A 17748-nucleotide genomic window follows, 5' to 3' on the forward strand; every position below is an offset into this window, starting at 1 on the left:
TCTCTTCCCGCCCTTGCCACACAATATACTATTTCGTCTATAATATTGTTATTATTGCTAGTGTAAGAAAGCATGAAATATTCTACGAAAACGTGGAACGTTGACAATTTTTTTTAATACAAATATTAACGATGGTCATTTTAATATTTATCAATTATTATCTCCATGAGTACTAGGCAGGTATATAATTGACAATTGACATTGTTATAATATAACAATTCATAAAGATAAAGGATGCACTTACATAATAACGTTTTGGCTATAAGGTAGATGTATATTCGGTAGCGTAAAAAAAAAATATAAACCTACCTATACCTTGTATCCAATACGTTAATATTCATGTAAATCATTTTCTCATAATTATCAATTGTCATATAATAGGTACGTCTTGCTTAATATTTATAAATGTACATCACATTGCTTTATATTCCTACATACATTTGTTGTTTATCGTTATTACCTATATTTTTTTCCGATACTGGATACCTACCCAATACCGTTTATTCATGTGTCCTTATGTTCTTATATCCTGATGTTTATATTCTATGTTTATTATTTCATTGTAATTTATTTTGCTATATCAATTAATTATACTGTTCTTGGGCGCCCAATATATATATATCTATATATATTTATATATAATATGCATGTATTTGTTATTTTTTTCCGATACTGGATACCTACCCAATACCGTTTATTCATGTGTCCTTATGTACTTACATCCTGATGTTTATATTCTATGTTTATTATTTCATTGTAATTTATTTTGCTATATCAATTAATCATACTGTTCTTGGGCGCCCAATATATATATTATATATTTATATATAATATGCATGTATATTTGTTGTTTATTATTAGTATACTATTTTTTGGTACGTATTATACGATATCTACTCAATGCGTTTATTTATTTATGTATTATTAAATTGTACTTACTTATTAATTGTTCACCTTGTTCCTAGTATATATTGTTATATTATGCAGGACGGCCGCGGTTTGGCGATGGCGGCGAATGTGGAAAGATGTTCGCCCCGGCTCGAGGACACGCTTGCCGACGCACAACATGTGGTCCGGTGCTGATCAAGACGGACCAATCACGTTCGCCGTTGATTCAGCTAAGTCTACCGGTCACGTCGCACGTTCGACGCGGTTATCAGAAAGATGGACAAACATGTTCGCGACGATTGACCCGTCACAAAATTCAATATAAAAACATCACTATAAAATATAATCAGTAACACGACATTATTAGTATATTATAACCTAAGCTAAGACACATTTTCCACTCAAGGAGCTTTTAAAACACCATAAAAAAATTAAATTTCATCAAAGTCCCAGCTTAATTATCTTTGTAATAATAATAATAACAGTCAATATTCTCGAGGTGGTTAGACTCAATATTGTGAAAATCAATATCAAGCAATTATGCAGTTATTAAACAGCTATTAATGGCAGTTGTTGCCCTCGCTCGCGTTGATGTTGGCGGAAGCGAATAAGCGATTCAAAAAGCGTCCAACTTTTGAATGGTAATATTACGGTACGCTATACTTATTATTATTACTCATTTAATATTCGTAGATTATTTATAAAATAAAATGTTTCTATGTTATATTAAATATATACAAATAATAACCAAACCATATAATAACTTAAAAATTTTTTAAAAAAAAAAAAAACAAAAATTGGTGAAGGTACATTTACGCCAAGTCGCGGTGCTAAGAGCTATATAGTAGTACTTACATCAAAAAATGAGTTCCCTGGACGTCACGACGGTGGCGATTTACACGCCCGCCGCCCAGAAGACGGTCAATGGCGCCAGAACGATTACAGAAAAAAAAGTGACGTCGTACGCGTCCGATGATGTCTTCCGATCGCGGTCCAACCGGAAGTGACCACGGTCGTCCACTGATTCGCTTGGGCGACTGTGGTGAGCCGTCACGAGCGGCAGCACGGTCTCGTCGTCCAGCGACTGATGTGCGCGTGTCGGCCACGGCGTCGAACAGCGTCTGACGGCCACCGCTGGCATCCAGGACGCCGGTAACAGCACGGGCCACCCGGGTCGCCATGGCACCATCAGCAAATGTGGCCGGGTGTCGCTGTCGTAAAATGCACAACTGGTCAACAAATGTGACGCATGTTCCACTGCGGCTGGCCGCACCGCTGGCGCCACGTTCTCGGCGGGACGGCGAAGTCTGTTCGCAGCCAGTTTGCCCCAACCCAGGCCGGTTTCCCTCAAAAACTGCCTGTGGGTAATAATATAATGACGCGAATAATAGTTATTTCGCTATAATAGTCATAAATCATAACAAGAACAATAATTTGTTTATTTACAAATAAGTGCACAACGAAACGATAGTAGGTATTATGCGATGATCCGTTGTATTATAGGTACTTACCTATTATAGTAATATTATAATCTTTAATAAACGATTCCTTCAAAAATACAGTTTTTAAATTATCAAAAAAGTAGGTATATTGTATTCAATTATCCATGGAAAAGAAACGTGTAAGCAGTCTAACAATAAAAATAAACTCAAGGAAACCCGTTACAACTGCTATAGAAAATATTATCTATTGAACGCCCGAAAATAGTAGTATGTACCTACCTCCTATTCGGCGATGCACGCTGTTCAAGTGTTTGATCTCTGTACGCTGAACACTTGAACTACGTTACGTTGAATTTTTGTTGAAAATTTTGAAAAATTACCTGTCCCAGTCGTTCGAGTCGAGGAGACACGGGAGTCATCGTAAGTCGTAACAAAATCAGATGTAAATAGTACGGACAAAAAAAAAGAAGTACCCTCCTCATTTAAGCGGAGGTCGGGGTTTGTTTATATTTAAGTACGCGGTCTTCAGCCCTATAACGATGTGGCCAATCGATGTGTGGCAAGTACCTAACTCTGAATATTAAAATTTTACTAAGAACCGACTTAAAACGACTGTCAAAAAAACACTCACTTGACGATTTTTTCAACGTCGTGGATAAACTTTAAGGCCGTAAAGGTCGCGCGGCCGTCGCAGTATAACCCTGAGATCTTCGGCAACATTCTTGCATAAATCAATTTTCCCTCCAGGGCGTCTGCGACGGCAATCATCGCTCGTCTTATGAGGGATGGTGTCTTTATTCTGACACGACACAAGACGTGGTCATAATGCTTACGGGCCTTGACAACAACGTCGTCCAACGTCCACTGACACATCGCGTGGAGCCGCCTGACCGAATCGATCCACGTCGTCGTCTTCATGGCGTCTGTGACGGAGACCGTAGAACGTTGGACGAGGGCAGGGGCCATTTTGTTGGCACGACCCAAGATACGATCGTAGTACGATCGGGCCGTGACAACGACGTCGTCGACCGCCGTCCGACAGAGGACGTGGAGCTGCCCGACTGAAGTCCACGTCGCTCTCGGGCCGACGAAGTCCTCGAGACCTATCCAGTCTGCGGTGCCGAGCGTGTCCAGACCTATTCCTGCGTGCGTCGCGTGCACCGACACGACTGCCAACAATGACATCAACAACAAGATATTTGACATGCTTGACAGTTGTAACGTTATAGGATAATAATATCAATTAATTGCTACCACACAGACATAAGATATTTTACAAATGTTACATTGAAAATTTGTTTAAACGATACAAAAATCGCGATTATTACAACACCAAGGAAACGATAGCAATATCAAACGACCAGATGATTAATTGTTCCAATTAGCTTTTACCCACAAAAATAATATTGTACACTACACAATTATAATAATGTAAATTATAATGATATTGTTTCGATCAAACAATGTATACGGTACACAGCGATTTCATGTGAAATAAGTTAAGGCTATATTGTATCTGATTAATTTTTGTTTTTGCAATAGTATATAGAATTCTTAAGACAAGTCTCCCCCCGGATTTGTCCGTGTCGGAGTCTGGGGCAAGGACCAACTTCGCCAAAACAAAATTTGTATTTTAGAGTCAATATACCAATTGCGCAGTTTATATTTTACGGTAAATATACCAATTGCGCTTGTATTCAAATTTGCCGCCTGGCGGCTATCTTCAGATTTAGAAATATTGTTTTTTGATCTAATTCCATCAACATCAACACAAACACACTAAAATGCTTGACAATTAAAAACGTATTTATTGACAATTGATTACTGGTTAGAGTGACAGGTGACTGGTTATAATACATTTTATAACGGTATCGGGAATTTTATGAAACGTTATTATTATTACGGACATTTGATCACGGAAATATGCATTTGAGTGATAGACGAAAACAAGTTATCATCATCATACATTTTATATAATTGACGATCAAAAAGTAACTTGTTAAATGTGAAGAAAAAAAATGTTTATTTATTTATATTATATTATGTATTAATACTCGCATAAAAAATGAATAACTAACTTATAACTTTTCCTTAGGTATTGTAAAATGTTTTGAGCACAATTTGTCTATTGACCCTAAAATATATGAAGCGCAATTGGTCTATCGACCCTACAATTTTTAGAGCGCAATTGGTATATGCGAAAAGGTAATTTTAAGCGCAATTGGTAAACTCCCGGAGTCTTGTCTCGTGTGATTTGTTGCTGTAGATTAACGTCCAACATCAATATAATTGAGGTGAACTTAAATAATCGATACAACGCACGTTATATAAATGTAATAATCAATCACAATAATGATGTCTAAGGTTCTTGTTAGAGATTTTGATTTTATTATCACCATATTTCTGGAGGCCGGTCTGAATTCGTTCAACACTACATAATATTACCTGTAAATTGAAACCGATCGACAAAATAAATTCTGTCATCATTTTCCCGTGCTGTCGTCCGATTACGTCATCCGGTTTCCAACTAGGTCCCACTCCACTGGGAGTGTAGACCGCACATGTCTGCTCTTGGAGAAGGGGGGTAGTATCATGCATATAGTGATATATACATAGATAAATAGATCACATGATCTCCCTACTACCCACTTGTGATAAGCATTGTCAAATACCTTGAGGTCGTTTCAATGAACAAATTTAGAAAAAAAAAATTTTTTCTGATTTACGAACGTGCAAATGGTGCACATGCAATTGGCCCCCAAACTCTGGAGGCCACGCAAGCTGCATAAGATTTTATAAAAAACAGAAATTTATCATTATTCTTATTTCATTTTAATTACCTATATAAAATAAACTGTTAAATGAATAGGTGCGTTATTTTTCCATCTTTATTCAAGACTGCAAATTATTTAATTTTAGTTTTAATTACTCTAAAGTATTTTTAATGTTTTAATCACGGTATATTATACTATATACCAGTTGTACAATAATACAATATTATAGGCATAACCACATAATAGATGGTACGACCTTTAAGGGGCCTAAAATTTAATAATTTTCCATAATAATACGAAAGTTACTAAAAATATATTGATAATATAGGTACTTATCCAATGTAAAATCGACGTCATACATTCTAAAATAGTAGTTAGACTACACATTATTCTTATACATAGAGATATCAGATAAAACATAACTTAAGCATTTATCAATTTACGGCGCCAGAGGCTAAAATATAATATTTTTTGTGATGCACACTTTATATTAAACTTGGAGTTACCGTTGCCCCTAACAATATTATTTTATATTATATCACGATTTGAAACAACATAATATACCTATGTTAATGGTTCTCTTAAAAGAATAGGTACCTACCTGCATTCACCAACTATTGTTTGATAATTATTTGTATTATTTAACGTATCTATCGATCATTCGAAATATTTTTATTTTATAATATTATAAATATTTTAAATATTGTATCTATATTAGTAAATTTGTAAAAATGACTCCTAATAATAATAATAATTATTATTATTAATATTTTAAGTTCTTATCTATCTATTTCCCAATGTAACATCAAATAATATTTTTTAGTAATTTAAACAAAAAGAAAAAAACGATTTTAAATGAAACGGGGATTTTCATTTTCAATATAGATATTAACCCAGACAGCATTTTTTAATGATAATATTATAATAGTATTATAATAACGTTATACTAATATTATTCGTCATAATAATGTTATAATAATATTATTAAACAAAAAATTGCTGTCTGGGAAGTGCCTTATTTGCTTGTTTTTCTTCTATAAAATGTATTTTAATTTGAGGAATGGAGAATATGAATAGGGCATAAGTGTACGGATAGACTGTTGTGGAAATTTGAAGTTTATAAGAGATCAGGAGTGACGAATCGCTGAGAAAAGTAATGCTTAACATCCGTCTACGGTCAGCTAAAGAGTCAATGACAAAAACCTTAAGTATTCTAAATAATATCGTATAATGCTATAATACACTTGGATCATAATAATATATAGCTAAAGGGAGTTGTATGTTTTTTTCAAAAATATTAAATATTTTTAAAATACAACGGTCATCAATATTTATACAAAATCACTAGGTCGCTAGGTAGATCAGATAACTTGGCGATGTAGATTAATTTTTACCACCATGTTGTTTCTTCTTTTTTTTCTGCAGTCTTTATTGCTTCGGCCTTTATTTCAGCCTTCTTCGCTTCGCACCATTGTTCTGTAGTTAAATACGATTTACCTTTGTACAAACAATATACATTTTTGGTCAATCAGTCTTATTTTTATTTTTTTTTTTTGTACGTCAAGTTAAATTTATCAAATAATTTATAAATTACCCATTTTTGATATTTTTGTATTAATAAATTAAGTAAAACAAACAATGAAGTTACAATGAAGATGTGCTTTACCCTATATTCTAAGAATATTGTCGGTTCTTTTCTAAAAGATAACTGGATCTGGATGCTTAGTTCTGTACAACAACATTTAAATTATTTGTGAAAAAACAGAGTAGGTACCTACCTAATAAACTAAAACTAGTCATAGAAACTTTTATGCACGTTAATTTGTATGGTGAGTGTCCAGACTAGCTATTAAACATTAAAATTTCACTGAAGATGGATCAAAATTAAATTTTCATGAACTGTTTGAACACGTTCTTGAATCATATTTGAACTTTTTCGAACTATTATGATATTTTAAGAATGTACCGTAAATAACTATTTGAATATAAAATTTGTAAAATAAACTAGGGAATTGAACACTTTTTAAGAAAAATTCAAATTAATCTACTGCATAATCATTATTAACTTGATTGTCATTGAATTCAAAATTCAGTTTGGTCGAACTTCGAAGTTTTTGAATTTCTAAAATGTGAAGATGATAAATGGTGTGACAATTTTATCTGACAAGACTTTGAAGATTAGGGTTTTTTCTACAATAATCAATGTCGAAGGTGGTTTCTGCTATCAAATTTGCTCTAGTTTATACATCTGGGTTCAAAAATGGGAAATGAATAATTGTATTACCTAATAATTGGAATAACATAAAGCAGTGTGACGGTAGAAACATTTGAGCAATACCAGTTATAAATTATCAATTAATATTTAATATTATTATAGAATAACTTAAATATAGCGTAATAAATTGTACAGTTATTTTATTATTTAACCGAAAATTAATAAATATACTTTTTAATTATTTTGCACAAATATACGTACTTAAATTAAAAATTTTTTTTTGTATAGCCGCTATCTGATCGTCGTAGTATTTTATTTTCATATTATCTACAATAATTGTTTAAAAAAAAACAATTTGGTATAATGACGAGTGAGAGAGTGAAAAGTTGACTATCTTAAGTTAGGTAGTTGGTAGATTATTTTAAATTTTTTGCAAACAACGTTCACTATACTCAGGGTAAATGATTATTTATTGGGTTATATTTTGTTTTAAAAATAATTCATGTAGATTTGTCGATTTCGTCATATAGTCTGTAGTCCATTGGTAGGGGCAAGAATACAAGATGACATTTCAATGGTGAAATAGTGGATAGGTTTTTAAGTTCTATTTGTTAATATTTCATAAATCTCAAATAATTTTTTTGAAATAACTCTGTTTAGTAAATGATATGAAAATATCACAAGGTGTTAATACATTTTTAACATAGTATTTTTAAGAACTAGAGACTATTGTTTGAGGCCTTCACATTTAAATTATAATGTAGGTAGCTAAGTAATAAATAATCATATTTATATAACAAGGGCGGCATACCTATTATAAGTCATAAGATAATTGATTAAGTGATATTATTAATTATTATTTACATCTAAACATCAATATATTTCTTAATATTTTATAAAAGTACTACTAGATAGATTTACCGATCAACCATAGTACTACTACTACCTATTCCATTTGTTATTATTATTTTTTTTAATTATTTGTTATCAATAATTTATCATCACGGTTAGATCTATGGTTTGACAGGTTGTGTTTGTAGGTATATTTTGTAAATAAAAATGATATCACAATTTTGTTCTAATAAGCAATTAAATTACTAAATTTCTTTTTTAATTAACGTGAAATTAATGAATTAATTTTTAATATTAAGAAGTAAGTTAAGTTAATTTATTTTGTTTTTAATTTTATTACATTTATCTATTTCCGTTAACAAATTGTTTAAAATTAAACATTTTATATTTTTATATTCTAACTTATACGGAAACATGGATATGCTGTATAAATTATAAAGACTATAATTTAGTCTTGGATTAGTAAAAAATAAAGTACCTACGCTGTCGTTGTTTAAATAAATTAACTTTCAACTGAATTGAGTTCACCAAAAATTAAATTAACTTTTATTTTTTTTTTATTGATGCATATTAACTTAACTGAGTTGAAAATAATAATAATTACTTTCTTATTTTATCGTTATGTCCTATACATGTCTCTTTTATGTATAGAAGCGTCTCGTCATATTATTCTTCCTTATTTTGAATACAATTTTTGATTCACCAAAATGAAATCAAATTATATCTTATTATATCCTTCCTAATCACTCCACACCCAACTTTAATTTCTCATATCTGCTACAGTCAACGTCTGTTGAGTTGTATGGTTCTTTGTCTATATTCAAACCTATGCAATACAACTGGCGTCAAAACTGCATGCTTTATATTTTGACTTTTATCTCAAAGTCATCTTATTGTCACACAAAATACCTGACGCTTCTCTCCATTTTATTAATCGACAGATAATCCTATTTATGACGTCATAGTCATACTAAAAACCACGATTCTTCTGAACCAGCAATCCTAAGTACTATTGAATCTGTTCACTTCATACACTACATCATTCCCAATCTTCATTACATGGCTTACCACCATCGTTTTTGGATTACATTGTATAAAATCATACACAATTCAACAATTTTCTTTGTTTTATTCTTATACCTACATATAAATATGTTTGGCCCCTTCCCTTCCAGCATTCTTCAAATCTCACATTCACCATTTCCGTGCTTTTCCTACTAACCCGACATTATCAGAAAACATCATGAACCATAGAACTTTACCCTTATATGTAGGCATATTTCATAATCTTGTCAATAACTAAGAATAACAGGTATGTGCTCAATACTAAACCTTGGTGCACACTTATTATAAATTACTTAGGTAAAATAGTATACCTATATAATTATAAGCTTACCATTAGGCATTGACAGCTGTACCTAAATATATATAAACGTAAGTGTTATGAATTAGTGTTATGAATCATCAACTATTAGTATAGGGTTTAAACCTCGGTTTAAACTAATAATGTTTATGGGTTAATTAATAATTTCCATATCATATAAAATATTGATTTTAAACTAATTTCATTTACAACAATTTCAACAAACATGCGTATTGTACATATCTGTGATTATACCTACCTATAGCATGTCAACCACAGCTGCACTCATATTCCATTAATGTCAATGATATACCTGCCTGGTACTCTTGAAGATAATAATTGATAAATATTAAAATGACCATCGTTGATATTTGTATTAAAAAAAAAAATTATCAATGTTCCACGTTTTCGTGGAATACCTATTTCGTGCTTCCCAACACTAGAAATAATAAAAAATTATAGACGAAATAATATATTGTGTGACAAGGGCAGGAAGAGAGCTAAAATTGCCTTCCCGCACGAGCCACACGTACTATTTTTTGTCGCGTCTATGCGTTTATCGATCACGGCATAATATGTCTATTGCAGGGATCTATGTGTAACAACCAGACTATAGTTATTCTGATCTCATATTTCATGAAAGAAACCATTTGGTTTTATTTATTTCAAGCGTCATACATGGAGCCATGGAGGTTGTGATATAAATAACATGACGTGTAACCATAATCATAGAACAATACCATAATGTAACCAAAAGTGTATGTTTCGTGAGGACCAAGGTGACCAACGATGGCTCATAATATTCGCTAATAAGTACGATTGGTTTGGTAGGTGGTAATTCTAGTAACCTACCTAATATTATTATCGTAGCGTCAGGGGTAGATTTTAAACTTTGGGTAAGTATAGTCGATAATATTATATTTTAATGTTGTATTTATAATCTGAAATAGTCCAAAAGATTATAATATCAGGATTATAGTTGGACTATAGAAAAAAATATAAATTGTGATCTAATTAAATTTAAAAACAAATTGAATAAATAGTAAATTACAGGTCGCCGGCAGTCAACGTGTTAAACGATACCTTGTTATGCGAGTATTATGAATTTTAATTAATATATTAGATACTTTAGAAAATCAACCACGACTGTAGCATATATATCATATTATATTTATATTAATTTACTTACACAATATTTGAATGATAATTATACTTATTTATTTATCTCAAATTGTTTGTTTCATCCACACATTGTTCATAAATAGGTATATGCTGTAATTATAAGTGTGTGCTTACAATATAGCTCGACTAGATTACAGTTTGTTGATGAGGTTACTTGATTTATAATATTTGTACATTTTAAACATTTTTGTTGCCTATTGGATTAATAGTTCCGTAGTAAGAAGTTTTTGATTTTACAATAATATACTTTTTTTGTTTGTTTTGCAAAATATTTTTTGAAGCGTTAAAAAAGTACCAAAAAGTTTATAGGCAATATTAAATTACATCTGATTGGAATCAGTTGTAAATCATTAGATACAATATTAGATATAATTTTGATATTTTCAGCAAGAGTAAGCTTTTTAAATCTGAAAATAAAGAGTAAATATGACACTAAGTTTAATCAGAACATTGACAATAGAAAATAGGATTGAACGGTTCAAAGAATTTGAAATACATATTAAATTGGGTACCTACAATATCATTTAAATTAATCACAAAAAAATTATAATCTTCAAATATAAAATTAACATCAACAATACCTATTAAAAATATTAGGTACAATAATAGGTATTAGTAATGATAAAAGTAAATATTGTACATTTGATGAAATGTTTTACGAATTAAATATATTTAATCAGTGAAACTAGCTTATAAGTATCATCATTGTCCATTGATTATACATTTGTTCTATTAGTATTAATATGTAATTAATGGTACCTATCATGTTTAACTTAATATGTTTTTGACTTTGGTATGATAATATTATAAAGTTCAATCTATCATTTTTTTATGCCATTTACTATTCAATTTTTATTTTCTTATAATCTCAAATAATATATATTTTAAATTTTAATAATTAAATAATGACGTTTTATGTGTTCAAGTGTCTGACAATAATATCAACAATTTGGATATTAGCTAAAAGGTGGCAAAAATGCCAATGTGACTTTCGCTATTCTAGATTAACTTAAGTCTGAGCTTGGAGTTTATTAGCTACCAGTACTATAGTCGTAAAAAAAAATCAGAGGGTATAATATATAACTAATACCCAATTATCATTAGGTTAGGTTAGGTGTTTTGGTATACATATTGTGTACAAATATAAATATAATTTTATATTATTTCACTACAACAGAGAGTATAAGACCACAACCAGAAGGTATACGGTGTTTATTTGTAATGATCAGAAGGTATATGGCGTATACAGCTGTACGCCCTCCACTACAACAGCACTGTTAGCTACTACTTTTATGTTGAATATTGATGATACTCAGATATTACATCAATAAAATTAATAGTTATTAGAAAAATGAATACAATTATAATATTTAGAAGAGGCTTAGAACTGTTCTTCACCCAGTGAATCACAATGTGCTGTTATAACTTATATTATTTATTTTTATAATGCAACATAAATATAACTACAAAGTTTTTTTTTTTGTATTAAATAATATACTATCGTATATAACCACAAAATGTATTAAGAAAAATAGTTATATCTTTTTTAAATTTTAACCTTATAAATACACACTGTGACTCTACCTAACTTAAATTAGTATTAGCATATAAAAGCAAACATTTAATTTTAGAAAATATTTTTCTCCGTGTTGGTATTTATATTTATATTAAGATTAATGGATTTATGAGTAGTAGAGTAGATAGATATTAAAAGAATTAAGAATTGTGACATTTAACATTGGAAACCGGGAAAACTATAGATAACAAATACATTTAAACCATTTGTCTCAAACTAAAATTACCAATTGGATCATTTGAGAACACTGATTTGAACATTTTTAAACTAATTGAATTTTTCCTGACAATTTAAAATATACAAGTTAAATAACAAACATGATTTAATGTTGTTATAGTATACAGCAATTAAATTAAAATTATATAAATTTATTTTATATAGTATAACAGACGGTTTTTAATATACATTTGGCATTTTTAATATGGCTTTAGTTAAATTCTTCTTTTTATAAAATGCAACTTATAACAAAAATAAAGTTTTTTTTTTGAACACAATTCACAATTACTTACAAGTAACACATATTAATACATAAAATATAAGTCTTATATAATTATATAATTAAAGTTTGGTCTATATCAATTACTACTAAGTAAATAAATATACAAAAATTCATTATATAAAAAATACTGTTCATTACCATATTAATTAATGGTTGGTGTTACCTATATAATTTAATATAAACATTGAATAAGCCAAGACGCCAAGTTTATGTTGTAGTGTCATCCAATTTCAAAAACATATTGAAATCTGAAAAAAAAAAAATTTTTGTGTGTAATTATTTTGGTACTGATAGTCAAAACTTAAAATAAAGCTGTCAATAATTGTTACTTACAAATTGATGTAAAATTATTATATAATCAAAACACAAGTGCTTTCTTATATCTTAATCTAAATATACCAATATTAATAGATCTAATATATGAAATTAAAAATTATATTTTTCAATAGCAGTTATTCACCAACTACTAGTGACCAAGTGAATTCTTCACAGAATATTTTTGATAATGGCAATATTTTATAGTATATTACGTGGAAGTAGTTAACAAAAATAAATTATTTATTAAAAGAATACAATTTAATGTTATTACTCATCACTTCATAAAGTTAAATTATGAACAAAAATAACTATTAAGATAGTGTAATAGTTACACCTGGCTTCTACAGGCCACTAATATGGAATTTTGGCAATGTTTAATGAAAGCCATGGTAAAGTATAAACTATGATGAACACTAATGAACTCAAATTCTTATATAATATCAGTTTCAATACAATTTGAAATTAACTGTCTTCAGTACCACTTGTTAATTGCACAACCACTTTTATTTTTTTAAATTTCATAATTTGTGACCAGTATGAAATTGTTTATAGGTTATTATACATTTTTTGTTATAAATATGATAACATCCATATTATGTTTTGGATACAGAATTTTTGTTTTGGCTATATTGCATTACACCTACATATAGGTAGGTTATGCTATAAAATAACATAAAAATGTTGTATATTTTAAAACTATATATAAAAAAAAAAAATATATGCAACACATAAGAAAGATGAAAATGTATGACAAACCCAAATTTGTATTGGATTTCTTACAAAAAATAAATATTTTATGGGTCAGAACTGATGGAATATAGGAAAATGTCAAGAAAATATTTTAATAGCTACATGAAAAATAACAATGTTATATATTTTTTTTATTTAGACAAAAGTATAATTTTAGAAAATAAATCAATAAACACAAGTCTCTGGCAAGTAGAACTTAGCAAATCAAGTTTATGAAGATTTATTACCCCTGATATTAAACTCATTTTAACATTAATGTTCGACCTAAATTACTTATTACTAAAATATCTTGCCATTTTTATAAAAACGTATAATATTATATTAAAAGTTGTCTTACAATTTAAATTGTTTTAATATTAGCTATATTTATGATATACCTATATTTAAAAATTAAAGTCATGAACTAAATTAATTCAAATTGGTAATAAGCAGGGTCAGGATGTTTATGACTTTCATATTTTTTCTTTTTGTCATGCATATTGCCAAAAGTTTGTTTTGTGTGACATAGTCACATAGAATCAGATGCATTACATTTTATATTGCATATTTTTGCACATTTATAAGGGTTAACACTTAACAGGAATAATTGCATAATATTATGAATAAAAACAGTGATTAAACAAAAATGTTGATAGAAAAAAATAAAAAATCAATTTTTAGTAAAAATTTCTATGTGCGCTTATTAGTTCAGTATATGATGAATGAAGTTTTTCGTTTTAAAAAAATGTGTTGCCTGACAACCAACGCATTACGTGAGTACTTTCTTAATCTTAGCTATAACTAATAAGTAATAAGTATCACATTTATATAGAAATAATTGATATGATTAAAATAATGGAAATTTCATACCAAAACCATTTAAAGAGTCGGATATATTAAAACCATTCGATGGCATAGAGCTTTGAAGTTTGCTTGTTTCTTCTCTAATAAACATTTTATCACTATCCGTCAGTTCGCAGCCAAGATGTCTCAACGCAGTTAATACTTCAAGCTGTTAAATGTAGAAAAACCCATATATAAAACAATTACATTAATAAACTAAATTTTTATAAATCAAACATGCCAAGTACACTGTATACATTTATTCACGGATAAATAAGGCTAACCTTTTGTCGATTTCCAACCTCCAAGCTCAATTTACCCAATTTCATATTTCTTTCAATTTGATTACGTTTGTCTTTGAGTGCATTTGGTTCATTCTTAGCAAACATTTTGATGATTGACGGTGTTTGAAATGCTTTTGTTATGGCTGCACTGGTTGCCTGTGTATAAGACATAAATATTATACAATTACTGACTTAATATTGAAGTGAGTACTGTTATGTTACAAATAAAAATCAAATTTAATACTGACCAAACGCATAATGCTCAAATTGTCATGTATAGTCATGCAACCAGCAGTAATTTTACTTAATCGATCATTGAATTCTTTTAGCTGTTCAACAGTGTCTTCTTTTGACTCGTTATATTCATCGTCAGTCATGTCACTTCTGTAACATAATCCAAAACTATAACATTTTAAACAAAAAAAAATTCCAACTTATGTTCTAAACATCATTCTTCTATTAGATATTCAGGAGCAGGGATTGAAAAAATATTTAAATACTTCAACACAAATAATATCAATGGGTTAAAATCAATGTTTTCGAAACATAAATGGTTGGACCAAAATATGATAATGTGACAGACAACATGAAGGGTCTAAACGCAATGTGGTATTTTTGCCGTTGAGTCTGAATCATTTTTACGTTCACAGCCAAACTATCATATTTAAACAGATGCACTGCACTCGACGGTTTCGCCGTTGGTCATGGCAACATGCAACGGTTTGACCGCACTGTTTGTAAAGTAAACACATAGCTTTGACGGTTTATTTTTTGTGTTAACCACTATTGGATCAGCTGCAAGAAGAACGTAGTGCGGTGCGGGTAGAAATATCGGCGAACGGTAGGACCGTTTGAACTCAACGGCGAATATACCGCAGCGCGTTGAGACCCTTGGGTGCACAGGAATAATTCAGCATTGTACAAGATGCATAATAACATTACCTGCATTCCTCTAAATCACTGAGTTGTTGGACCAAACGTTCTAACTGAGCTTCTAGATTTTCTCTCAACATCTGATTTTCGTCGGACATTCCGATCAAAATTTTGAATATTAGGTACCTATGTAATTGGACGTTCGATAAGGAATCTGTTGTAAAATTAATTCGTTTGTATCCTATGGCCTATGAGACTTGTCAGTCGTTTTCACTTTTCACTCGTAAAAATATACAATAACGATCTTCTCCGAGTCGTGAGCGATTCGGCTTACATAATATTCGCATGAGTGCATAACTAATAACTATTAACTTCCTAACCTATGTAACTAATCGTAAAAACTTGCTGTTATCAGGTGCCCGTCTCTCTTCTGAACTCATAGAAGACATACTGATAAGCGTTAACACTAGGTAAACAAGTAAAATTATTATCACGAAAATATTCTATAGTTGTTACTGGATGACTCGTCGTGTCTTCGTACTGTATACAACTACTTATAATATAAATCTGATGTACGCGCGCAAATTTAAATTATTATTTTATTTGTTTTCATTAGAAATCGAGAACAATGTACATAGAAAGTTGTGGTACAAACTCAATTTAAAAAAATCGGGTAAGTGGGTCACTGTAATGGATGGTGTTAAATTTGAATTCAATCATAATATTATAATATATTTATATAGTATACGGAAAACGATTCTGAGCGGAGACGGTTTGTCAGCCTAGGATATATTTGTATATTATATTTATACAATTATACTTTTATTATTAATAATGTTAGCCGATAAGTTGAATCAATATTATTTGCATATTATCATATTTCAATATTTGTATGTAATAATATATACTTGAGAAATTTCAAGAACCCACGAATAACATTTTTAAATTACAATTAAATAACTAAAATCGTTACTCTTGGTTTTTAATATGTAATTTCGTCCAAATTTGAACATAAAATAACTATAAAAAAACTGTGTTTACAATTTTTTCAATATTTTTTGGTTACAGATAATCTACTTACGCGGAACCTTGTATTCAATTTTCAATCCTTACCTATAAAAGTTGAACATTTTATACGTTTTTAACTGCGACATTTTTAATTTGATAAATGTTGTCAAAAATTGAACTTTAAATGCTTACAAAAATAAATTGTGACTGTATTTTTAAAATTTTTCAAAATGTCCGTTAACAGCTCAAAACAAGTCAAATATTATGTGTTGTAAATTTAATAGTGTATATAAAATGCTAATATAAACATACTGTGAAAATGTCTTGTCTTTACGGTCATTTGTCTTAGAGTTACACCAAAAACCAAAATTGATTTTTTTGAAAACCAATTTTGTGTAAAAATTCCTGTTTTCCATACTTTTTTTTGCGTTTTTTCCGGCGCTTTTGAAAATTATTCGGAATTTTACACTTTGACTTCCGAAATTTACCAACTAGATTCACTTTCTCATCGAACAAGGTTCTGAAGTTGAAAATCGAAGCATTTTTTCGACTAGGTACTTATCGTGTACACAAACACAAGTAGTAAAAAAAATTTTAAAAAAAACACACATCGCTGTAAAAACAATACATTCATCACTTTGCCCAGAATCTAAAATTAGTTTACCAGAAGTTACAATAATTTTTAATGAGCGTCACTAAAAATTCACACAAGATGGACAATCTACTGCATGAATAAATGTTGCATGTTATGACGTACTTATTGATATACAAATTTAATCAAAATTATTTGGATGTAAAATAAATATTATTCAAATTAAATAATGTGAACATAGTGAACATAGAACTTACATTATCTTGATCCTAAATAATGTTCTCGTTATTTATTTTACAGAAATTTTATT

General features: G+C 29.6%; 1 protein-coding gene across 1 annotated transcript; it reads right to left on the reverse strand.

The window, feature by feature from the left end:
- Positions 1-12038: 12038 nt before the first annotated feature.
- LOC100569337 (protein LZIC) lies at positions 12039-16263 on the reverse strand. The gene is made up of 5 exons (XM_003247018.4): positions 15908-16263; positions 15214-15349; positions 14966-15121; positions 14709-14850; positions 12039-13039 (listed from the first exon to the last, which is right to left on the reverse strand). The coding sequence occupies exons 1-5, from the start codon at positions 15994-15996 to the stop codon at positions 12999-13001; spliced, it is 564 nt and encodes a 187-aa protein (XP_003247066.1). The 5' UTR covers positions 15997-16263; the 3' UTR covers positions 12039-12998.
- Between the last annotated feature and the right edge of the window lie 1485 nt (positions 16264-17748).

The sequence above is a fragment of the Acyrthosiphon pisum genome, chromosome A3 (genome assembly GCF_005508785.2).
Source record: "Acyrthosiphon pisum isolate AL4f chromosome A3, pea_aphid_22Mar2018_4r6ur, whole genome shotgun sequence".
Classification (NCBI taxonomy): Eukaryota; Metazoa; Arthropoda; class Insecta; order Hemiptera; family Aphididae; genus Acyrthosiphon; species Acyrthosiphon pisum.

Excerpts from the sequence above, each read along its gene's own strand:
- LOC100569337 (XM_003247018.4), bottom strand. The coding sequence starts at position 15,996 with ATGTCCGACGAAAATCAGATGTTGAGAGAAAATCTAGAAGCTCAGTTA. Across the intron at positions 15,122-15,213 it reads ATTTGAGCATTATGCGTTTG|GCAACCAGTGCAGCCATAAC; the intron begins GTCAGTATTAAA and ends TCTTATACACAG. Across the intron at positions 14,851-14,965 it reads AGGTTGGAAATCGACAAAAG|CTTGAAGTATTAACTGCGTT; the intron begins GTTAGCCTTATT and ends TACATTTAACAG.